Genomic DNA, 25,529 nt, shown 5'->3' with positions numbered 1-25,529 from the left:
ATGAATTTCCACTCTTTAAACTACTAATATAGTAGATTATAGTTATAAAATTTTAATATAATTTTATGCTAATAAAATCTTAATATACAATTATTTGACTATATTTATAAATAATATTAGTTTGTAATTTCTTTCCTTGTATTATCTTTGTTAGGTTTTGACATCAAGGTCATGCTAATTTAAAAATGAATTTGTATTCATTATACTTTTTTGATTGTATGGATTATATTCCTTAAGGAAAAAAACCCTAAAGATAAATTGGAAAGCTTATTTTCTTTTCCCTTGCTCTGAAAAAACTTATAAAAACACAATATCTCTTGAGTTTTTAATTCTTTGGAAGTTTGACTTAATTTCCCTCCAAAACCATTAGCTCCCGGGCTGTTTCAGAGTGAGGCTCTGTTTTTGAAATGCCTTCTCTTCAATGGTTTTCATCTATTTCTGAGGGTTTTTTATCTCTTTTTGAGACAGTTTTGATAGTTGGTTTCCTGAAAAAAGTGGTCCTAGTTTTCAGGAGATTATTTTACACTTTAGGGTAACAAAGGCAAACCCTTACCTGTAGTTTTCCCAGATTTTGGAGGCCCCAGAATTGCAATCCTAATGGGCATAGTAGGCTTAGGTTTGGGTTGGCGGATATATTTGATTGGGTTCTTCATAAATTTTTCTTTAGTTTCCTTACTAGATAAAAAATAAATATACTGACGATGGATTACAGGATAAAGTGGATTCTCTGAATTTTCAATTGGCTTGATTGTCTCTCCTTCACTTAGCTGCAATATATACACAATTGAATTCACAAGTGAGCTTTATTTGAAAAAGCAGTTCCCCCAAATAAATTTGAAAAAAATAAATTTGTAAAATAAGAAAATCTTTCCTATCAAATAATGAAACAAATTATAATCAAATATAAATATTAATAAACTGTGTAAAAAGAACAAATTATTTTATACCCACATGCAATAAATGTAGTTTTTCTTAAATAGGTTTCAGTTTCTGACAGTTATAGTTCTACTTCCTTAATAACGTCTTTAGGGTATACTGAATGTTTCTGCCAAGGAGTGTAAAGTTGTTTGGATATATTCATGGGCCAATTTATCTTCACAGAGAGGTCTATTTCTAAGGTAGTGTTATGTATGGAAATGTGTCTTCCCTAATTTGTAGGTTGAAGTTCTAACCCTCAAAGTGACAGTATGTGGAGACAGGGCCTTTGAGGAGTAACTAAGGTAAAATCAGGTCACAAGAGTGGGGCTCTAATCTAAGAGGACTAGTGTTCTTATAAGAAGAGAAAGAGACACTAGGAGTGCATGAGCACAGAGGAAAACCACTGAGGACCCAGTGAGAAGTAGTCATCTACAAGCCAGGAAGACAGGCCTTATCAGAACTATCACACCTCCTGGCACCTTGACCTTGGACTTCCAGCCCCTAGAACCGTGAGAAAATACATTTCTGTTGTTTAAGCCACCTGGGCTGTGGTATTCTGGTGTGGCAGCCTGAGCAGACTAACACAGGTGGGGCCCTGGGTTATCTTTGAGGGTATACTGGTAGGACAAATCCCACCTGTTTCTCTTTCAAGTTCTTTTACAGATGCAGTTCCACTCACATAAACATCAAGGACAGCCACAAAAGGCAAAAACACACCTAAAAAGCAGCCTAAGGTGTCGGTACGGAATGGAGTGGGAGGAGTAGTCCCACATCTTTGCAATGGTAATGATGAGAACTGAGTAATTAATTGATTATCTTTTTTTTTTTTTTTTTTTACAGCCTTAGGTAGCCAAGCATTAGCCATGCCTAGACTTGACAAAATAGGTGGGAAACAGTGTGGTAAAATATTGCTCCTTCTGCAGAGCTACACCAGGATAGCAGTCACAGGTCAATGGTGTTGTCAGCATCATCATTCTTGGGTTGGAATCATGTTCATGGCTAGGAATAAATGCTGGGGATAAGAAGAAACTTGGGGATAGAGTGGGAAAGTCTGCTCTATGTCTTATACTTGGTAATAAGAGAAAAGGTGAAAGTTCAATGATTCCATTTTAGTTCCCAAATTAAGTGTGAATCCTTACAGCAGATTTAGCTGTTGGCCAAAATATCTAGCAGGCATCTTTCTCCTTTGTAGGTCAGAATACCCAAGGTGTCATCAAATCAGAAACATCAAATTGTCAGGCACCCAGAAAGATTCCCAACAGTCCTGAAAAAGGATTATTTATACACTTAAACCCTTCCTATGACCATACACTCATTTCTCCACAAGACATCTGTGTACAATCCTTATTATGTTTGGACACGGGTCCTTAAATAGAGTTCTGACTTTGCCTGCTTCTTTTCCTTTCTTGCCCATCTCAAAAAGAAGGGTAGGGAGTAACTATTTTTCAGAAGCTTTCTAGGTGATCCTAATACATGCTTAACTCTATCTGATTCTCTATGGTGGGAACTGTTACAGTGTTTCTCTATTTGAAAAGGCTTCTCTTGACATCCTTAATGGTTAAGATAAAGAAGTTAACACAAGTAAGCGGAATTGAAATTGTGTCAAATCAACCAAGAAGGATATTTCAGGTAATGTACACATGGTTCATTTTGGATCCCTTCTTCCAAAATATTTTTATCAGTGACCAATAATAGTAATACATGTTAATAAAAACAACATATTAATTGAGTGCTTATAAAAAACCAAGCACTTGCTTGCAATACAAATACTTTACAGCAATTAACTCATTCAATCATTGTAACAATACTATGAGGTAGGGGCTATTCTTATTCCCATTGAGCAAATGGGAATAGCTCAGAGAGGTTAAGTAATTTGTCCAAGGCCACTCAGCTGGTAAGCAGTGGTTTTGAACTCAGGCAGTCTGGCTCCAGAGGCCATGGTCTTCTCCACTGTGCTACATCATTGATGGGAATAAGAAGGTACACTGGTCAAGAGGGCAGTTCACTATTATGTTTATTGTCTTTAAAGCACTTAATACAACCTGACAAGAACCTACTTGTTCATTTACTTATTTATTGCCTATCCTCTCTCCCCAACTCAACTAGAATATAGGACCCATGATAAAAGGAACATAGTCTCTTTGCTTCACTGCTCTATTCCCAGGGACTGGAACAGTGGATGGCATGTTCTTTTTTAAATTTGTTGAAAGCCATCCCACATTTGAAGTTATTGAATTCCAATTGCATTAAATGTATTTGCTCACCCTGCATAAAAATACAGTACTTAGAAATAAGTTTGTGATGAACATTAAGGGCACATTTTGTATGGTATCTCACACTTTTCAGAGGACTTTACACCCTTGTATTTGATCACAGTAGCCTGATAGCACTGTTCTCCCATTTTAAAGGTGAAGAAACAGAATGAGTCTAAATGACTTGCCTAGAATTAGATAGCAAATTAGTGCCAGAGCTCAGCTCTGTAGATGTCTAGTTTGAGAAATATTTCTACTATCATCTTCTGCTACAGAGTCAAAACCAAGTTGGAATTGGATTATCTCTACAGAAATAGACGAAAGAAATTAAACCCTTTGACTAATTTTTTCCTACTTCAGAAAGGCAAAACAACCACACATATTTTTACAGCTAATTAAGAATACTGTACAATGTTTACAATTTTTTGAAATTATCCACTGCCTTCTTTTTAAACATATTTTTAAAAAGAGAAATAAAAGAGCATGGCTTTTCAGATGCATTTGCTGACACTACCTTTACAGGGTCCCAGTAGCCAAATGAGCTTATATACTTGTAGGTAAAGCTAAGCATTTTCTGGGCAAGGCGTGATGATATTGGATAACATTTCTCAAAAATGCTCGCACGATTCTCCACCAGTGGTTTCAGTTTTGTATTCAACATATATTGTACAATGTGGATTTTCCGAGCTCCATTAATGAGCATTACTGGTACCAAAAACTTTTCAAATTCTTCCTGATGAGAGAAATCATAAGAGGAAATATTTTTAGTGGGAAGGAAGCTGGTAGTATTCAGCCATGGTACATAGACATTGCTGGTGGCTTAACCACTTCAGTCTAGAGAACAAATATTTGTTAGCTTCCAAGTGGCTGGGTGTTGGCAGCTAAAGCCTTTGACCTTCTATGGCTTCCCTGCTGCCCTTGATTTATTAACTGTTTTTCTATAATTGTAAGCGGTGCTGATGAAAGGCAACACAGCCCTAAAAACATGTATACATTTCTTTTGAAATGTTAAAAAGAGATCAAGGCATACACCAAATTGCTTTTGTTTCATTCTCAAGTGTTATTTTCCAAGTCATGAAAAATAAAAAGTAATAACCTGTATTATTTGTAAATTACTCATGTCTGCTTCAAATTTTTCTCGCAGTTCACTTCTCAGGCGTTCAAGTGCATCAATCTCCTGCTCTTCATCTTCCTCACTCATCACTTCTTCATCTTTTGGAAACTCGTCTTCGAGGATGTTCTCAATATCATCTGTGTCTTCTTCAGGATCTTCCTCACTAATATCTTCATCTTCTCTAACTGTCTAAGGAAGAAAATACTCCCTTTTACTACACATATAGAAGATGGAGCAAATGACAAGGCTAACGAATTATCTGGGGTGTTTTGGAGCAAGTGGATATTCGTTAGTATGGCATGCAACATTCAACTACTGACACAGTGAAGTTTTAAATATCCGGCACCCAGAAATTTAATGCCTTCAAGACTCAGACACCAAAGTGATACCATAAAGAAATACACAGATGAGATACTAACTGCTAATATTTAATGCTGTTGTTTTCAGAATGTGATATGTTTTTGGTGGTCTTCAATAACAATATTTAATGCAGAGGAGAGAGTATAAGACACTCACTAGCTGTATTAGCCTGGACAAGATCAGTTTCCTCATCTGCAAAATAGGAATAAGGAAAGTACCTCCCACACATGGTTGTTGGCAGCATTAAATAAGCTGATACATGCAAAGCCCTTAGGAAACTGCCTGGCACATGGTAAGCATGCAAATGATAGCTATTATTCCCATTATGCTTTTAAAGCTATTATTGTCATTTTGTATGAAGCACTGTACTAATAGAACAGTACACGCCCCTTAGGAGGTTACAGCTTATCTGAGGAAACAAGAATATACATAAATGATTATTAAAGACCATGACATGATACTGATACTAGGTGGTACTGCACAGGCTCTGCACAAATCTGAGCCCTATCGTATTGATCCTCCTGCACTGGTCGCCCTGAAGTACTCCTCCCAGTTGCAGCACTGCCTTCCAGTCGGAAACCTGGGAGTTACTTTGACTCCTTGCTCTCCATTATTGCACACCCAGTTTCCAAGGATGGGAGTCCTAAATAGTCCTTACGACCCCCTCCTCCTTTTCAGTCCCACTCTACTGTTTGCCTTCTCGTTATCTCTTGCCTGCAGTCTTGTGATTAGCTCGCTATTTCCTAATCTTTCTAACTGATTAAACCCTGGCTCCTTTAGAAGGCACTTGCAGCTGGGATTTGGACTTGTAGGTGCCGGGGGAAGATGAGAGGATAAGGGCCCTTCCCTGCTCTGTGCTTAGGCTCCTCTCTCCCCAAAAGGAGTTTGGCGATGAGACAAATCTGAGATTTCTCAGATCTTTTTAATTTGAATTTTGAGACCACTTACTACTTTTTCTTTTTTCTTGTATTTTGACAATTTTTTATCCTGAGATTTGATTTTCTAAGGATCACTGGAAGTATGAGAGGATGAGTCCACACTACAAGCTGGGGACATCTTAGTTTCGGGTGAACTTGAGCTCACCTCTCCAGCTCTAGCTAATAGCTCTTCCAACTTGTTTGTTAATTTAAAAAACTTAAACTATATACATTTAAAAGGAAATTCATTTTTGCTATAAAGATCAAATTATACATCATATAGGGTAAAAAAAAAAAGTCTCCCTTTACACTTATATCTCTATTTCTACTTTCTTCCCTGGAAATAGTTTTGGTTAACAATTTGATTAGGATCCTTTTGGACACACACACACATACACACACACACAATTAATATTATTTTATACTTAAATGAAATCATTCTTTTTCTAAAACTTGCTGAAAAATAATTTTGTGATATATTTAAATTTCTTTCCATATCAGAACATGCATCTCATGATTTTTTATTTAGCAATTCTTGCATTTAAAAAATGCAGGGTTTTTTGTTTTGTTTTGTTGTTATTCTATAGAAACCAGTTTAGTAAGTAACAAAATAAATAGTAAAAGATCGCTACTTTTGACCCTTGTGCTGTTTGGTTTCTCTTTCCTGCTAGTGATAATGAGAAATTTGGCTGACTTAACATTACTCTTTTTCTTCTGCCTATACCTCAGTTTTAGTCATATTTTTAATTCTTAATTCTGCCTGGAGTGCCTATAACTTTAAATCCTACCCCCAAATCTGTATTTATTGAGTTCTCATTTTTAGATGTATGTTTTGATTCTCCACAATTCAAGAAAATGTCCTTACTCTTTCTTTCATTTTTCCCTCTCTTTAGTTCCTAAATTTTTGTCTTCAAAATTACTACAGTCACATTTCTGTCTTGTAACTGTAGTTAAGTATTTGGTGCTTCATGTAGAAATTGATTGTGAAAATTAAAAGCAAACAGTATTTGATTCTGAAAATGAAATCCAATAAATAGCACCTGTTATATTTAATTACATAATCTTTATTCACTACAAAGATAGTGACAGAAGGAAGCAACTCTGTATCAGAAAACATGTGCCATTCTAAGGAGACTGTTTCAAATATCAAGGTCAAACACTATTTTTTCCCATTATTTAAAATCATGCCATATTTTAATTTGCCCCATATTCAGATAATGATTTTTCTTGTCCAGCCCCTACCCCCATATTTGTTTGTTTGTTTTATATTGTAGGTGGAAAAGATTATTTACCATATCAATTATCTACTTTTTTCAGAAAGAATATATGAAAGCCTAATTTTCTAAGACCTTAAATATTTGAAAATATTTCCACTCCATTCTTACACATTATAAATTGTTTGCGTAGATATAGAATTCTAGGTTGAAAATCATTTTCACTCAGAATTTTGAAGGCACTGCCTTTGTCTTTTATCACCCAGTATTGCTGGTTTGAAATCTGATGCAAATCTTATCCACATTCCTTTGTAGATTTTTTTTTTCATGTTTATTTTCTTTTTCACTTTTTTTTTTTTTTTTTGGAATGCATATTGGATGTTAACCATACTGGATTGACTCCACATACCCCTAGTTTTTTCTTTCATATTGTCTATCTCTTGCATTTTTTTTCTTGCATTTTTTAAAATGGAGGTACTGGTGATTGAACTCGGGAACTTGTGCATGCTAAGCATGTGCTCTGCCCACTGAGAGCCTGAGCTATACCCACTCCCCTATCTCTTGTATTTTTATTCTACATTTGAGAAACTCTTTAGCTTTTTCTTCTAATTTTTTAATCGAACTTTTAGTTAATTTAAATGCTATATTTTCTTTATTATAGATTCTATGAACTGCTTTTTGTTCTCTGGTTTTTCATAGCATCCTGTTTTTGTTTTATAGATACAAGCTCTTGAATTTTCTGAGGTAAATGGGAACTTTAAAAAAATGTTTAATAATATTTTGTGTATTGTCTATTTGTTTTAGAGTCAATTATTCTATTTGTTCACCTTGGTTATTCTTGTATTGATAATTTCCCTTAAGTGCATGGTAATCCTTCGTTGTCTATTCATTTTTAAGGACTAAGTTGATTAATTCAGAACAACTGTAAGCTCTGGGTATGTGAGCAGGACAGGCTATATCATGCTTTCATTTAAGATGTGAGGATGAGAAGAGCAGGCAGGCTGGATCTTGCCCTCAATGATGAAGGGCACCAACTGACATTCTGTGGCACCTACCATTTTCTAGACATATTATTTAATTACTTTAAAAATTATTTACCTTTTTCCTTCATGGGCACAAGTGTCACTGTTACATGAGGAGCTCATGGAAATAACCTTAAATGACTTTTATGCAATTGACCCTCTTGGACTTTCTAGATAATCAAATTATATGCAAATAATACATTCTGTTCTTACTTTTCAACATGTATGCTGTTTCTTTTTCTTATCACACTGCTGGGGCTAGTTCCTTCAGTACAATGTTGAATTTTTTTTAAAGATTAATATCTTAAAAATCTTCAGAGCAGACCATCTGAAAGACCCACAGGTTAATTCTTTTTAGGGAAAAAGGCTTTATTTTTCTATAAATGACATTTTGGTCTTCTGGAAAAAATGCTGTTTTTCCCCTACATCTACCATCTTTCAGTCCTTGCTAGGAGATACATGTTCTAAACTTCATGGTCTCAGACACCTGCTTCTAGTATGAAGGAATAAGTTCATTTAACCTCTAGCAGATAATGACTATAAACCATGTACAAATTTTATAGAACAGTCAAAATTTGGAGGAAGCAATGGGCTTAGGGTCAGTTCTCTTATTTTGTGCATGCTCGGAGGGTGGTAGTGACCTCGGGTGACAAAAACTCTGATAGAAAGCTCTCTGTCTTTCTAGCTGGGGGACGCAGGGGAAGGAACCACAATCAGAGGGCACTGGAGAGTAAGGGTAAACTCCAGAGCTGAGAGAGCCAGAGAAGAAACGCCAAACTCAGTTGGCAAAGATTATCCAAGTCTCTGGACAATTGCTGAATTCTGCACATATGGGCTGTTTGAGAACAGTATAAGCTGAACTGCCACCCATTGTAGGCATGACAGCCTCCAGGTTTAGTCTTACCAAGTTAATTGTCTGCTAAAACAAAAACATCAGCCCAGCCCTCTTTGAAGGTATATAACAGAATCCAGAATCCCCACAACATAACATTCACAGTTCTAGGATATAATCCAAGATTATAAAAATATAAAGGATCATGAAATATGACCCATTCTCATAAGAAAAGATAATCAGTAAATACCAAGTCCAGGTGTTAGAGTCACCAGTCAAGAACTTTAAAGCAGTTACTATCACTATAATCAATGAGGAAAAGAAAAACAAGCTAAAATGTAGGAAATCTCCAGAGGGAAATAAAAAATATAAAAAAACAAGCCAAATTGAAAATTTAGAACTAAAAATTACAGTATTTGAAATAAAAAAAAATTGGACAGGCTTAATTGTAGAATGGAAATGACAGAGGGAAGAATCAGTGAATTTGAAGATAGATCAACAGAAATTATCCAACTTAAAGAAGAGAGAGAAAAAAGATTGAAAACATTAACAGCTCCAGGACATGTGGAACAATAGTGAAAGATCTAACCTCTGTGTAACTGGTTTTCAGAAGAAGACAGAGAGCAAATGGGGCAGAAAAAAATATCTGAAGAAATAATGTCCAAAGTCTTCCCAAATTTAGTGAAGGACATATATTTAGAGATTAAAGAAGCTTAGTGAACACCCCAAACCATATAAATATGAAGAAAATGACATGTGGGTATATCATAATCAAACTACTAAAAAGCAAAACTATGCAGAAAAGCTTGAAAGCAACCAGAGAAAAACAATACAGGAAAACAATTCAGATGACTACTTTGTTCCCATCCCTCTGGTTTCATTCAAACCAGAGGGAGGCATGAAGAACACCAGAAGTGGTAAATATCTGTATACCTGAAAGAAAGGATTTATTTTTCCTTTGAATTTATTTAAAATACATATGACTATTTAAAACAAAAACTAGAACTTTTTCTTGTGGAGTTTAGAACGTATTTGGCTGTTGTGAAACACATGACAAGTGGAGCACAAAGGACATTAGCAGAATGGGGTGGGTATAAATGGACTTGTAGAGTCACAAGGCTTCCACAGTATTACATGGAATAATATTGACTCTAAGCAGACTGTGAAAAGCTAAAGGTGTATATGTAATTTGAGAGCAATCACTAAAAAAGAATGCCTAGAGGTATAACTGAAAAGCCAACAGAAAATTTAAATAGACTTCTAAAATATATTGAAGTAATCATAGAGAAGGCTGGAAGGAGAAACAGAAAACAGAGGACAAACAGAAAGCAAATAAAATTCACGGTCTCAGAGAACTAGGACTTGATCTTGGGTAAGCTGTCTCGTAACTCTCTATCAGTAGGGGAAGGGAGGAGGAAGGCTACACTGGGATAGAAGGTTAACCAGGATAGTGATGGAGATTATAGTCACAATGCTTACAATTAGGGAGGAAATGAGAGAGGAAGACATGAAGAAATGGAAGAAGAAGAAGTAAAAGACCTCAGAATTTCAAGGCTCTTCCCAATACAGATGCACTAGATTCAGACTCTAGATTCCTTTATTACACCAGGGGATGAGGTTGCCTTCTAACTCTAGATTTTGACACACCATTCTGAACTACTTTATTTTCAGTGCCTTGAAACTCAATCTCCAACCTGTATACCTACTCACACTTTTGCTTTCTGTTCCATACCAAAGTGCCCTCTGCACACAGACTTTTGGGCCTATACACTCTGCCTTCTCTTGGCCTGGTGCTTGATCCTGAACCTCATCAGCCTCAGCGAACCTGACTTTGGCTTCTCCTCAGTACTTAGGGTATGTATCTCCTTAACTATTCACCTGGGTACAGTCTCCCACAGTTCTGCTTACTTGTACCCCTGGTTCCTGTCCTGGCTCTTCATGGTGTTCTGCCTGTGGCTACCCTACACTTGGTAGAAGGGACCCAGGTGCCAGAGAAGGAGCCAGTGTACAGGCCAAGAGCAGAGATTCTGGAGCAAGGAGTTAGAGTGGAAGCAAGGCCTCTGAGGAGTTGGGAGGCATACAGTGCGAATCTATACGAAGGGTTGGCTTATAGAATATTCTTCAGTCACATTTGGAGATTAAATTCCACATGATGGCGACATATTCCTATGAAATTAATGGAAGCAGTCGCCTTCAGACTTTGAAGTGATTTCTGGTGTTAAAAGTGTTGTTGTCTTGCTAAAAAATGAGACAGTAAAGGCAATGATTTTTGTTAAGGCAGAGAAGACAAACCTGGGAAGGGCTTTATCTGCATATCGTTCCCCAACTGGTGGTAAAAAGGTGAGTGAGTCAAGGAGCTGCATATCCTGTACAAAGAGGCAAATGATGAGAAGACCACTGGTTATCTGCATGAAAGCAAGCTCCAAGGTCTATGTGGAGTCAGGATGGATTCAACTCAGGGTGTCACATTAACTGATAACAACAATCACACTAAGTGATCCTTGTGATGCTACGTTTTGTTTTAGTCTTTCTTTGTCTGAGGTGGTAGCAGGACATATCTTAAAAAATTCTTATCAAAAAAGCTTTAAAAAAAGCCAATACACAGTTTTAATCTCACAAAATTTTATAAGAAATCTCAGGGATTATCTTCTAAAAGTCAGTTTGCACAAATTAATTGTGTCAGATACACAGCCAATTTTATAAAAAATTAAGTCTCAGGAGAGCTAACTCATAAAATCTTATTTATAAGATAGAATATTGAATATTTGAATAAAAATAATAAGAAATCCTACCATTTTAACAAATGAAAAATTATAAACTAAGAATATATTTATCACATACAACATGATAAATGTAGCTAACACTGCTGTATGTTATATACAAAAGTTGTTAAGAGAGTAGATCCTGAGAGTTTTCATCACAAGAAAAAAAAAAAACGCTTTTCTAGTTCTCTAATTTTTGCATCTATATGGGATGATGGAAGTTCACTAAACTTACTGTGAGAATCATTTCATGATGTGTGTAAGTGCAATCATATTGTACACCTTAAACTTAGTGCTGTACTTCAGTTATAGCTCAATAAAAGTGGAAGAAAAAATTAAAGAAAAAAATGTTAATTTATCCTAAAGACTATTTCTTAAGAAAAAGATTTAACTGAAGACCAGCAAAGGGAAATTAAAGTATTACTAATTAGGGAACTAAGTATTATTACTCTTCCCATTTTATAATGAAAAGAAAACTGGGCTCAGAGAGGTTAAACAACTTGCTCAATGTTATACAGCAGCAACAAAACAAATGTAAGCTGAGGGCCTGTCATGTGTCAGCACTATGTTAGGCACTGGGGGCCAGCAGTGAACAAAGTCAAAAGAGCTCCGAGTAAGAGGGAGGATACCAGTTTGGGTCTGGTTAACCCTAAAGTCTGGACTCTTAAAAATATGTTGCTGAGACATTTGAAGTGATTCTTAAGGGGACCACGAGGGACTCCCAAGGGCTAAAGGGAGTTAACTGTGCTTGATCCCAGGTTAAGATGTCTGTCTTTTTGATTCTGAACATTAGCATGATGCCTTGAACAGACTAGACTTTCAGAACATGTTTATTCAGGGAATGAGCATGAGAATGAGGCCAGAGACTTCTGTCAATTTTGTTCATGACTGACTCTCCAGTGTCTGAAATAGTGTCAGGCACGCAGTGAGTACTCAGTCAAGGTATGCTGATTGGGCTGACTGAATGGGTGAATGAAGATCAAGGCAAATAATAAAAAGGAGGATTTTGATCTGTACATGGTGCCATGACTTTCTCAGCCTAATGGTTTTAGATTTATTTTTGGTTGTAAATACTTTAGACAAAGAAACAATTATTCCAATTCTTCTTCTGCAATGTTTTGACCCACAGTTACAGTTGCATTTTACTAACAGTCCTCTGTTTATAAGTCCATCATAACCATATCAGGAGGATGATACATGGTTGCACATGTAGCAAGTCATATTTTCCATTATTTCTCTTTTCTCCTTCCCTTTGTTGAACATTTTTATGCAGATCGAAATCAGATTACAAGAGGTTCAGCCTTGAAAAGACACTACAAGGGTCCTTAAGCCAGAAGGAAATGGAAGAAGACAGGGGCTATCCTATCTTTTGCCTTGGTTACACGGTCACTGGTAAGATGACTATAAGCATGACCCTCAGGTCCCTTATAGAACTCCCTCTCCTCTTTAACTTCAGCACTTCTGAATTGCTTGGCTATAGCATTTGTGTCAGCTAGGTCAATTTGGGACTAGCTCTTTTAAACAAAATAAAATTCATGATCTTCAAGGTTTACCTTAAAAAAAAAAATCAGCAGATGGATAGGGGAAACAGTACTAAGCATCCTGCACAGTACATGACTCTGAATGTCCATAGGCTCTGCCCCATTCCATTCTTTATCTTGAGGAAATCTATATTTCAGTTTCAGCACAACTTCATAGATTCTCTGTCCAGACCTCACTCGCAAGCTCCCAGACCATCACCCTGTGGCATGGGCTGAAGTGTGAAAAGCACAAATGGAAATTCACAAGAAGCACAATTTAATGTAGTATTATTATATTTTGTATTAGATTACTGAAACATCCTTAATGGTCTTTCCTTTAAAAATGTTCACTTTTCTGATTATAAAAATAATAAAAGCTCATTGTAAATAGTAATAGAACACCAAAAAGTGTAAAGAAAATAAAAATGGTACATAATCTCAGTACTTGTGCATAAACTCTATATTTCCTTCAAGACTTCAACGCATATTTTTATTTTATATTGTTGAGATTTTATATATATGCAAAATATATATGTTATATATGTGCGTGTCCTGCTTTTTTTAAAAGCAGTTTTATTTACTTACCTCCCCCCCTTTCCTTTTCTTCTCTCTCTCTATTATAAGTTCAGCCCTTCTTTTAGAAATCATATTTTCCTGTCAAAGAAAGAGATTAAAAATGTTAATGGATAATGATAAGATTATTTCTATGTATTAATATTTTTTCCCCAATGTGGGAATAACGTTTGGGCAGAAGGGCTGTGTACTTTCCAGAAAAGCAGGTGATGGCGGGAATTATGTTACTTACATCTCTGTACTTCTGGACCACTTGGTCAGCTATTTCCTTCCCAAATGATCAATAGCACTTGGGATCAGTCACTTTTTCTACAAATTTTAGAATTCCTTTTCAAAATGTATTACTTATTTGTTTGCTTTTGATGGGGAAGTGGATTTTGCACATGGAAAAAATAGGGAAATACTTGGAGGCTTTTAACTGAAAGTGTTTGATAATCTTTTATTGTATGATTAAAATGTAATTGTCTAAAATAACCTAAAACACATATACATGTAAGGAAAGCATATGTACTTTGGATACATTCACCGACACAGTGTGTGGGTAATCCACTAGTATTTCTAGGGGCCTCTAAATCTAATGCTATGAATGGGTTGTCTGATGCGACCTTAAAGCTTGCATAAAAACTAATCAGCACCCTTTGGGTTTTGGAGCTCATTGGCTCAGACTCTCAAAACTGAAGTCCCTTTAAATACTGGGAGATCAGAGAGGTGCCTTAAAGATATGCCCTGGGGGCTTTGGTCTAGGCCAGCAGGGCTCTGCTGAGTATACATTCCAGATAACTTATGTTTTGTTGACATTCAAGATACACTTGTAGATAGACATTCAAGATACACTTGTAGATAGACATTCAAGATACACTTGTAGATAGAATTATAAAACTGAGTGGAATCAAATTAGTTTAGTTAATGAGCCCCAGAGAGATCCTGTAGCTTTTCAGAGGATGAGAGTTACAAAAACTCTAATTTCCTCTTTAAACTAGAGTTTTACCATAGGTGCTTTAACTGTAGAGTTATGAAAAGCCAGTCTCCTTGGAGTTTTCATGACATACACAAAAACCACTGTATATACCACTAAGAAATGCAAAGTATGCACAATAAAACATACACATATTCTGAGTTTGCTTTACCTTTAGTCCTTTCACTCGAGTAAGTAGTGGTCAGTGAAGTTTAATTACTTATTGCATGTCTGCCAGATGCCATCACTGTCCTGAGCACTGCAATATGTATATTCTTTCATTTTCTTCTCAAACCCTACCTTGATTTTTGCCTTCATTTCTTTGATGAGCTTTTTCCTTTCTAGTTTCCTCTGTTGTTTCACTTTCCACTTTCCAATTTGGGTAGGAAGGAGGCGATCAGAAATATCTCGATCATCAACTTGTATAAAAACAGCAGTATCTGGGAAAAATCCATGTTCCCCCAGAAACTCGACCTCATCAGGATATCGTGGGAAACCATCTAAAATAAAACCTGTGGAACTAGGTGAAAATTTTATAATTTACTTAAAATATTATATTATAAATATTGATTTAAAAATGAAAATAGTATTGATAAATCTCAACTTTATAAGGGAGTCCAATGAATAGTTTAAAAAGTTTTCTGCAGTATCTTTAATTTCTTTTAAATTTCTACTTGTGTAAACATGGTGTTTCTTCTCCCAGATGTATGAAATTAGATTAAAATGATAACATTTTATACTTATGTTTACAGTATAAAATTGCAGTTAATCAGTTTATAGATAATGACTATTAATTAGAAGCTTACTAAAAGTTGTGAGAAGATCATAGGGCAGGAGAAAATAAGTTCTCTGCTTGGGATGAGTGCCCAGCCTAGGGAATGTGTCACCCTTTATGCAACGAGTTTACTTGGCTGGCCCCTCCTTCTACTGAGAATCCTTACCTTTTAGCCATTTTTCTTCTAATGATGTTTTTTTCATGAGACAATTCATATCCTCTTCCCTGGCTCCCTTTGTAACCAGTGACAATTATTAATGTTTTCTTGGCTCATATGTGTAAGACGATCATATTCAAAAACTTGCCCAAGTATGATGAAACTTTAAGAATCATGAAAATAACTTGGAATGTTAACACATTTTCATTAGGGAGTATTTTTTAAAAAATCAGGCTTTGAGAATTTGGCTTGGTTTAGTTGATAGTCAATATTGGTCCCTTTTTGAATGAGAGTTTATCCATTTATCAAAAACTTGGTTTGTTTTAACTATTTATATATTTATATTTTTTTAACTTATTTTTATTTTACTTATTTTTAGGAGGGAGGGAAGTAATTAGGTATATTTATTTACTTACTTTTAGAGGAGGTACTGGGGATTGAACCCAGGACCTTGTGCATGCTAAGCATACTTATTACCACTTAAACTATAACCTCCCCCTTTAACTATTTATATTTAAATATGTTTTCTTCATATAAATAGGACTTTCATAAACGTTTGACAATTTTGGCTCTTAACTGGCATTTAGAAATATGATTTTCTTTCTTATTAAGTGGGAAAAATTTACATATTTTGGCTGTAAGATATGTGTCCTTTTCTATAGAGACGCACTCTGTGTTTTGGATAAATGAGCCTCTAGATAGTTAGATGCATATCTCAGGAAGAATTTCAATGACCCCAGATTCTTGCTTCTTCTTATACACAGAAAAGCACTAAAATCATTAACTTGAGATAGCTGTTCTTTGTGATTAGCAGTAATCTTTTCCCAAGATGTATGCTTGACTGCAGTATTCCCTAGACAAAAAAATTCATATATATACTGGCTCTACTGCTACCTCTTTGGAGCAGTTCTTCAGAGCTGTCTCCCAGGCTATAGTCCTCAGTAAGACCCTAAATAAAACTTAAACTCACAATTCTCAGGTTGTGCGTTTTTCTTAAAGTTGACAATGGTCTTCGCTGTAATTGTTAAAAGGCTACAAGGAAAGGAGTCTGGTACACCATGAGCTTTAGAATATGGGTCCTTAACCACAATCACACATTACAATCACCTGGGGAACTCTGAAGAACACCAATGCCCAGCTCCCAACCTCATACCTCTAAAAATTTTGATTCAATTGTTTTGGGGTGGGGCCCCTGGCATCAGGATTTTTAAAATAGTTCCTTAGATATTTTTAATGTATAGAATCACCAGTTTACCTGAGAGTAAGGGAGAAAATTCTTAAGTTTATGTTGGGTTACATTTTAACTTTTAAGAATAAAGCAAATAAAAGTCAATAAATGTACAAGCCTATAACAAATAAGATACCGTATTGGTTCCTTAAACCACCACTCAGAAAGTATTCCTTCAAGAATTTCAGGAGGCAATGGCTCATTTTCTGTTAGATTTAATCTGATTGCTTCTTCTTCTTCTGTAAATTGTACTTCATGAGGCTACAAACAAAAAGCAGAAAACAAAACAAAAACTTTAAACTCTGTATCAACAAAGAATATTATGTTACATAGTTGATTAGGAAAAGATTCGTTTTCCTCAGTCAGTTTTTATATGGTTGCTTGTAAACCTTTTAAAATCTGAGCTCTTTTCTTTAAACTAATATTTAATATGGTTTTAACTATTAAATTATATCTACTATAGCTAAGAGGAATTACTAGTAATTAGCATGACTGGTTTTCATACAAGGTCTCAGGATTATCTGGCTCATCACTTTTTGCTAAAACCTTGTTCACTCTATATCACATACCTATAAGGCTTAATTGATTTTTATCATCTATCTTATAATTATTCAATCTAGATCCTGACTAAAGGATAGGCCAGGCAAGCAGTCATCTGGAAAACAATCTGTACCTGCATCCATTTACAGGGGATCATTTGAGAAGAAAAGGGTCAAGGTATATCAGAAATAGTTTAAAAGTGAGTTACAATTAGATACTTTCTTTTCACACCCCCAGATAGAAACCACTGAAGAGATACATACAAAATTTTTTATGAGGCATCATTAGAAATGAATATTTTAGGATCTCCATTGGTGCTGGGGCAGATTTTATGATATTTGATAGAAAACAGAGAATACAATAATGGAAAATCTTACAGTCTAGGTCAGACATATTCAATAACATAGTCCCAAATAAATGCCATACAATAGTTTTGTCAGGGAAAGCTTTTCCAATTTTTATTAGAGTCATGGAAAACCCAGTATTTTATATTCTATATGATCATAAGATCTGTAGTCAACATATGGAGAGGATGACTCTTAAATGACTTCTATGGGCTAATTTGTTCTTCTTTTTGGAAACTTTGTAGAGTTTTATACTGCTTATATTCTACTCCCCCAAAGTAATACCAGTAAGCACAATTATCTGCAAAGAGAGTATTAATATTCTTACCAACTTCTTCATATTTTCTTCTTCAATTGTAACATTGGCCTGAATTGCAAGTTCTTCAAGTTCTTGTTTTGCAAATTGTTCTTCCTCAGAATCGTCCTCATATTCAGGTCCAATTTTCTTTTCAGTTTTGAGCATTAGTTTTTCTTGAAGAAATTCTTCAAACTGAATGTGAAAAATGCCAAATTTTTCTGCCAGCTGTCTTCCACAGACAGTTTTGCCAGAGCCACGGGGGCCTAGAAGGCATATTCTTAATGGAGGAGCCTGCCACAGGTGAGTGGGGTCAGGGGTAAATGGGACAGAGGGAAGAAAAGGGAACTTTGAGTAATTTAGGAAAACTAAGGACTATTAACTGCCCTCCCAAAGGCTGAATTATCACTTCACAAACCAAGGATGTTTCGATTTAGTATATCAATTAACATGACTCATTGCATCAACCATGGTCCTCAGAGAGAGATCATCTTGATATTAAGTGCCAAAAGGCATTAAATAAAATAAAATTAGTTTTGCTTTTCAAGAAAGTTCTAATTAAGGAAGAATGGAAAGACACTTTCTTAGCATGATAAAAACAACGACAACAAAACCTCCCTACCAAACAAAAAGTCCATTGATAATGGAACATTAGACGCTCCTTCATTAATTCCTGTAATCTCTGTACTGGAGATGGGAAAGCCTGAAACCAGAGACCCCACAGAGATCCAGACAATGTGTGAATTGTCCATTGATGCTGAAACTGTCAAGCACAATGATGAGAGTTGGGATGAAGGAGCTGCTAAATCTTTTGTGAATGTGAGGAGTGGGGAGGTGGTGATACAACTGGAGTGAATGAGCCTCAAAGGGGCTGGCAGTAATGGATGGCAAGCAGGGGAGGAAAGCAAGGAGCACAGACAGCCTCATCCCCTTCTGTCCTTGTGAAGAAAATACTCAGAGAACAGTTTAAAGATGCAGGGAAAAAATATCAGAGAAAACACAGAAGAAAGAAGAGTCAGGTAATTCAGGGAAAAGGGAAATTAAAAAAAAAAGAAATTTAAGAAGATGATAAGTCCACAAAAGAAGAGGATATTTGAAAAAAGACCTCAGAGAAAAGAAAGAGCTCTTAGAGATTAAAACTATAATTGCTTAAGTAAAAAGTTCAACAGTACTGTGAAATCCTGAGATTTCCTAGCATGAAAAACATACGATTTCAGATTAAACATGCACTGTGGGTCAAGTGCAATAAATAAAAAAGATCCTGGACAATTTTAAGAACACAAAAAATGAAAAGAAGCTCTTAAGAGCTTTCAGATTTTAAAAATAAAGCAATCCACCAAGAAATTGGAATCAGCCTAGTGACACTGGATGCTACCAAGAATAAAGCAGTATCTTTAATATTCTGAAAGTGAATAATTTTCAACCAGAATTCTATGCCCATACCAATTATCAAACGTATATAAGAATCAAATAACGACATTTTCAGATATGAAGAAAGTTAGTTGAAAATGTGTTTCAGCAAACCAAGGGTATGAAAAACCCACAAAAACAAGAGGAAGACCATGATGTAAACATTTGTTGATTTTGCTACTCAGCATTTATTCACTCTTCTGTTAATTATATCTGGATTCCTCTCCGGGTGAGCACCCTTCATCACTCTCAGTTTATGTGCTTCCCGTGGAACTGATTCCATAGTCAGTTGAATTTCATCATTAGGTATATTGGGCATGAAATGAAAAGATACTCAACATCACTAATTATCATGGAAATGCAAATCGAAACCACAGTGAGCTATCATCTTACACCTGTCAGAATGATTATTACTCAAAAGACATGAAACAAGTATTGGTGAGGATGTGGAGAAAAGGGAACCCTCATGCACTGTTGGTGGGACTGTAAATTGGTGTAGCCACTATGGAAAACAGCATGGAGGTTCCTCAGAAAACTAAAAATAGAACTTTCTTGTGATCCAGCAATTCTCCTTCTGGGTTTTTATCTGAAGAAAATGAAAACACTAATTAGAAATTATATATTTACCACTATGTTCATCCCGGAATTATTTATAATACATAAGATATGGAAGCAACCTAAATGTCTGTTGACAGACGAATGGTTAAAGAAGATGTGGTACAAACATACACACACACACACACACACACACACACATATAGACATACACACACTGGAATATTAGCCATAAAAAGAATGAAATCTTGCCACTTGTGACAACATGATGGACCTAGAGGGTCCATGCTAAAGGAAATAAGTCAGACAGAGACAGACAAATATTGTATTATTTCACTTATATGTGGAATCTAAAAACCAAAACAAGGAAATAAACATAACAAAACAGAAACAGACTCATAGACACAGAGAACAAACTGGTGGTTGCCAGAGGGGATGTGGGATGGGGAGATGGGAGAAATAGGTAAAGGGGATTAAGAGGTACAAACTTTTAGCCATAAAATAAATATGTCGCGTGATGTAACATACAGCATAGGGAAGATAGGAAACAATATTGTAGTAACTTTATATGGTGACAGAGGGTTACTAGATTTATCTTGGTGATCTGTTTCACAATATACATAAATGTCAAACCACTATGTTGTACACCTGAAACTAGTATAATATTGTATGCCAATTATAATTCAATAAGAAAAATTGGTCGTGTGATAAGATTAAAGTCAATTGATGCATCCCTTGAGAAAAAGAAATTAATGAAAAGCAGAATAGTGAATAATGAAAATAGAGTGATACGAAGTTATGTAGGCGCAATCTCACACCATACCTTAGGGTCACATTTTAAATCCCTCAGTGGTGAAATTGCTGTAAACACCTCACTCAACCACAGGTTAAACCTCTAGCAATCTAGAGCTGTATGGAATTCAGAGCGTATTCAAGTAGTTATGAAGTAAAGGGATGTAGATACATAATACTCTGCAGAAAAACAGTGGAATCACTATCAAGATTTCAGGCTCCTGTCCAGTGGGATACATGTAAAACAAGGCAATAGATCACAAGCAGTGAAACAGACTAACAGGAAAGCAAAGCACCAAAAGAAGACAAAAGGCCACATTCCTAAGTGACTCACGTCACCAGCAGGGCAAGAGGAACAACCATTTGTGTACTTCGATAGTCTCCATGGGCACCATATATAAACTGAGGTCCATGAAAATAGCCCAAATTATCCACAGGAGTTTAAACTGTGTTCTATATGTTCTGTTTAATAAGGCATTGGTATTATTGAAAGTTGTGATAATATATTGGAATTTATATACTTTGATCTTATAATCCCATTCTAGGGAATTATACTAATCAAATAATTAAGAGAAACAAAGGATGACACGCCCAAAGATTTCCTACGTACTATTTCATATCCACAATGGCAAAATCACATATAAAAATGCTGTGTGAAAAATGTCTAACAAGAACTAGATGTTATAATGGTACTTCAAAATGATTAAGCAATAAAATAAATTCAATAAATTTATAAGCAATAAATTCAGCTGTGTCTTTCTTCTTCAGCTAAAAAGATATCAACTGGTTTGACACAAGGTATTACTGAAGAAATCAAAATAGAGCAATTAGTTTTTATTCCAAAAAGCTGTTCTTGGAACTTAGCTATTTCCACAGCATTATTATATTAGATTGGGGACTTCACTATTGAGTAAAATAATGGATGTCGGTAATAAGTCCCTAAAAAGTACACAGGAACAATCGTTAGGATGGGCATATTGTTTTCACCTTTAATGGTTCTTCATGAGCCACGTACACCTCAGGTTGCTCCAAAAACTTTTCTTTAGCCTCAGGACTTGAAAAGTAGTAGATCCTTTCTCGATATTTAGCTGCTTCTTCTACGCTGCCTGGTTGTAGGATGAAGTTTTCTTTGAGAGCCACTGGACAAAAATGCTTTGTATCTCCCAAGTGCCTTTTCTTCTCTTTAATTCTGTCTTCATTCTAGAAATATTATTCAAAGTTTGGAGAACACGATTAAAAAATGTTTTCATGCAGCACTAAAGAGGGATTAAAAAAATAATGCATCTTGAATAGTATTTAATCCATAACAATACACCTTTAAAACTATCCACAAAAGGCCAGTTCTTATATATTTTAATTAATTAAAAAACCAGTTTCTCATATCCCTCTGAGTTCACATCTCAAGCACCTTTATTTTATAAAGAAAATAAAGCAGCACTGAGAACGAAGGTGTCTCCAGCCCTCTACTGACAAAGGTGTGATGAAAAACACCAGGATGTGCTGGTGCAGGGTCATTGTGAGGCCAGTTTGTAAAATAAAATTATTTCCAAGAAGTAAAAGCTGAGTCAGGGTCATAACTTCTTACCCATAGAAAATAAAATGGGAGATGCTTCAGGATTTGCTTTGTTTCCTGCTCAGTGGATATATAATTAAATAATTTGGAAATATTCTGTTCAGTTGGAAACGTGCAATGTATTTCATTTGTGACAGATAAAGAAACTGTGTGTAAAGTCCTTTAAGGACTCTTGCAATTTATTTGAAGCAGTCAAAGCACATTAAAAAATAATTTTCTGTGTTATACAATGCATGCCTATTGTAAAAATACTCAAAACATACCACAATGTATAAAGAGTGAAAATCTCCTCTCACCTTTTCCCTTCCAATACTATATTAACACTCAATAGTTTTGTGTGTATCCTTCCAGACCCCTTTTTCTAAGTATATTCTACATATCAACATCTAAAAATAGACATACATTCAGGAACAAATATATTATATTTAAAAAATACCAATGGAATAATACTTTACCTGATTATTCTACAACATGCACACTTTTTTCCCCCCAAACAAGATATAATAAACAACTTTCTATAAAGGTACAAAAAAAAAGATTAATCTCAACTTTTCTTGTTTTATTCTGGTTCAGTTTTTGTATCAGGGTTATGGAAGCTTCAACATGAGCTGGAAAGTACTGATCTTTTTCCATGACGTGGAAGATTTAAATAACATAGGAATTATCTAAGTAATAAGAAAGGTCCTGTAACTCTCCACAACTATTTTTGTTTGCTTGGCTTTTATCTTTCGTCCCAAGAAAATTTTAGTAATCCATATTCTGAAAATCCTTTTCATCCTGACTTTAAAATTTATTAGTATAAAGTTCTTATAATTAAAAAAACCCCTGTTTTTAAGAATCTGATTATATACTCATTTGTTTCAAATGTTGTTTATCGCTTCTTCTTTTTACCTGATTCTACTTGACACAAGTTTGTGTATTTTATCGCCTCCGCCAGTGAACCAACTTTTCATTTTTTGCAATTAGACCTCCTGTTTTTATTTGGTCTTGTTTTCCTACTCATTAATTTTTGCCTTTAATCTCCTTCTTTCTACTTTCTTTTGGTATATTTTGTGCCTTTTTTCTAGGTTCTTAAATTGAATGCTTAATTAACTATTCTGGTCTTTCTTGTTTTTCAGTAAGTGCACTTAAAGCATGGTTGCCAGACAGCAAATAAAAATGAAGGCTGTATAACAAAAACTTACACAATGTTATATGTCAATTATATCTCAATAAAGCTGGGGGAAAAAAGGACTTAAACAGTAACAGTTTTCAACAGCTCAAGGCCACATCCCTAAAATGATCCTACTCCCCCTTAAAAGTCTGCCTGAGATAGTTCAACACTGCTAAAAAAAAATCTACTGCCAATTCCAGCTGACACTTGAACACAGGGCCTCTGTGGGAGGACAGACTCTAATGGGAGTAAATGCCAGCAAGCTGACACAGCTGGCCTAATTGCATTTACACTAGTTAACCTTCTACAATTTTTCATTTCCTTGACTCAACAGGGCACCTTCTTGCCCCTCTCCCTACTCCCTCATTCTCCCTTTAAAATGTCCATTCGCCTCGGTCTAAATGGGAGTTCAGGTCACACTGGACCCTTCCCTATTGCAATAGTTCTTACTGATTATAATCTGTCTGTACCACTTTAGTGCCCAGCTAGGTTATCTCTGATAGCATGAAGTATCTTTTTATGTTGTTGTTTTAATGTATTTTTCCTTGTATTCTACTTGTACTGATATTTAGAATGCCATTTCTTCTTCTTTTTTGATTAGTGTTTGCTTGAGGCCAGAATTCTGAAAACAAGGTGTTGGCAGAGCCATGCTCCCTCTGAAGGCTCTGGGGAGAGGCCTTCATCACCTTGTAACTTCTGGTGGCTCCAGATAGTCCTTGGCTTGTGGTTGCTTAACTTCAGTTTCTGCCTCTCTGTCTACACATGGCCTTCTCTTCCGTGTCTTCTCCTTCTTTTCTAAGGACACCTGTCACTTGGATTTAGGGACCACCTGGATAACGAATGATGATATACCCTCTTGAGATCCTTAATCACATCTGCCAATTGCTTTTTCCAAATAAGGCAGACATGGCTGCCAGGAGTCATCGGAGCACATCCTTAGAAATTTTGATCTAGGAACAAGAGAATACTCTATCTTTATATCCTGTCAAAACCTTGATTTCAGAATTCTGGCCTCAAGAACCATGAGAGAATAAATTTGTGTTGTTTTAAGCTTTCTTGTTTATAGTCCTTTGTTATGCAGACTTAGGACGCTAATCAAGCAGGTAAAACTGATTTGTGTTGTAAATTAGAAAGGAAAAGACTCTACTATCAATGGATATCACAGTTAAAAATACACGTTTTGTATATCACAGATAGCCTGAGAATTGTCTGCAGATACAAGAAAGACACCACCCTTTTCTCTTGCAGATCAGAGTGGGACACAGAAGAATGGCAGAGAGATGACTGCAGAATCTGAATAGAAGTGGGACAAAACCCACATTCTTTGGCCTCCCTGACTGAAGGTGCCAGCAGTTCCTTAGCAATAAAGCACCAGAAGCTGTTATCAGAACCATACTGCATAACATTTGTTGTTTGACATACATATATTTGGGTTTAAGTTAAGCAGCAATAAGTTAAAACCTACAACTGAATATTTAACTTTGATACATTATTTTGTTTTATTGATAAAGCCCCAAATTAAAAGAATCACTTCCTATCTTATTGTTGATAGATGCCTGAACTAGGAGGCCATAGTCGAGAATGATTATCAAAAATCGTGTCGCCAAGAGAGTAGATAGGTGCCTAAAACAAATTTTAGTTTTAGTTTTAGGAACAACAAGTAGAGCTGTTCCAGTTTGAGAAAACTATTCATTGTTACCATGCGAGCAGCCTCTCAAAGATGCCACTGCTATACTTTACATAAAACAATCACTTTTGTTAAATTTATAAAATAGTTCTGCCTCTAATACCTATATACCTTTACATGGAAAAAATATGTAAAGATTTCCCTTTTCTTTTTTCATGGCTATAATATACTGCCTAAGTAGCCCTGGCATTTCAGGGGTCAAGTAAAGCTGGGTGGAAGTGAAGTGTGTTGAAAATGTTTATAAACTTGAAGATCCCTGTTATTTTCTTGGAGTTTAAAAGTGCCAGTTACCACTCTGGATATGTGCACTTTCAGTGATGCGACCGCTGTAAGTGAGCAGTAACTAAAGACTTGTACCTCTTCCTCGTCCTCTTCTTCCTCTTCTAGCTCCTCATCAGCGTCAGCCTCGGCCTGATAATCTTCTGTTTCTTCATCATAATCTTCCATAGTTAACTCCCAGCCAGCATACTGAAAAGGTTCTATTAAAAAAAAAATTGAGGAAGATTTTTTTTTTTAGGATAAAAGCGTATTAGCATATTACAGAAGTCAAAGATTAGGAAAATCAATTATAATGACTGATC

At 35.6% G+C, this 25,529-nt stretch overlaps 1 protein-coding gene across 1 annotated transcript in view; it reads right to left on the bottom strand.

Annotated features, from left to right (window-relative positions):
* AK9 (adenylate kinase 9) overlaps positions 1-25,529 on the bottom strand; it is a 102,125-nt gene that overhangs the window by 13,145 nt on the left and 63,451 nt on the right. Inside the window, exons 25-33 of the mRNA XM_045524626.2 lie at positions 25,306-25,427; positions 21,523-21,735; positions 17,812-18,072; positions 16,736-16,860; positions 14,740-14,959; positions 13,497-13,565; positions 4,267-4,473; positions 3,685-3,903; positions 554-767 (exon numbers count right to left, since the gene is read on the bottom strand). Coding sequence (XP_045380582.2) covers positions 554-767; positions 3,685-3,903; positions 4,267-4,473; positions 13,497-13,565; positions 14,740-14,959; positions 16,736-16,860; positions 17,812-18,072; positions 21,523-21,735; positions 25,306-25,427 — 1,650 coding nt within the window. The remainder of the gene's footprint in view (positions 1-553; positions 768-3,684; positions 3,904-4,266; positions 4,474-13,496; positions 13,566-14,739; positions 14,960-16,735; positions 16,861-17,811; positions 18,073-21,522; positions 21,736-25,305; positions 25,428-25,529) is intronic.

The sequence above is a fragment of the Camelus bactrianus genome, chromosome 8 (genome assembly GCF_048773025.1).
Source record: "Camelus bactrianus isolate YW-2024 breed Bactrian camel chromosome 8, ASM4877302v1, whole genome shotgun sequence".
NCBI classification, from domain to species: Eukaryota; Metazoa; Chordata; class Mammalia; order Artiodactyla; family Camelidae; genus Camelus; species Camelus bactrianus.
This window is presented reverse-complemented; position numbering and strand designations above follow the sequence as displayed.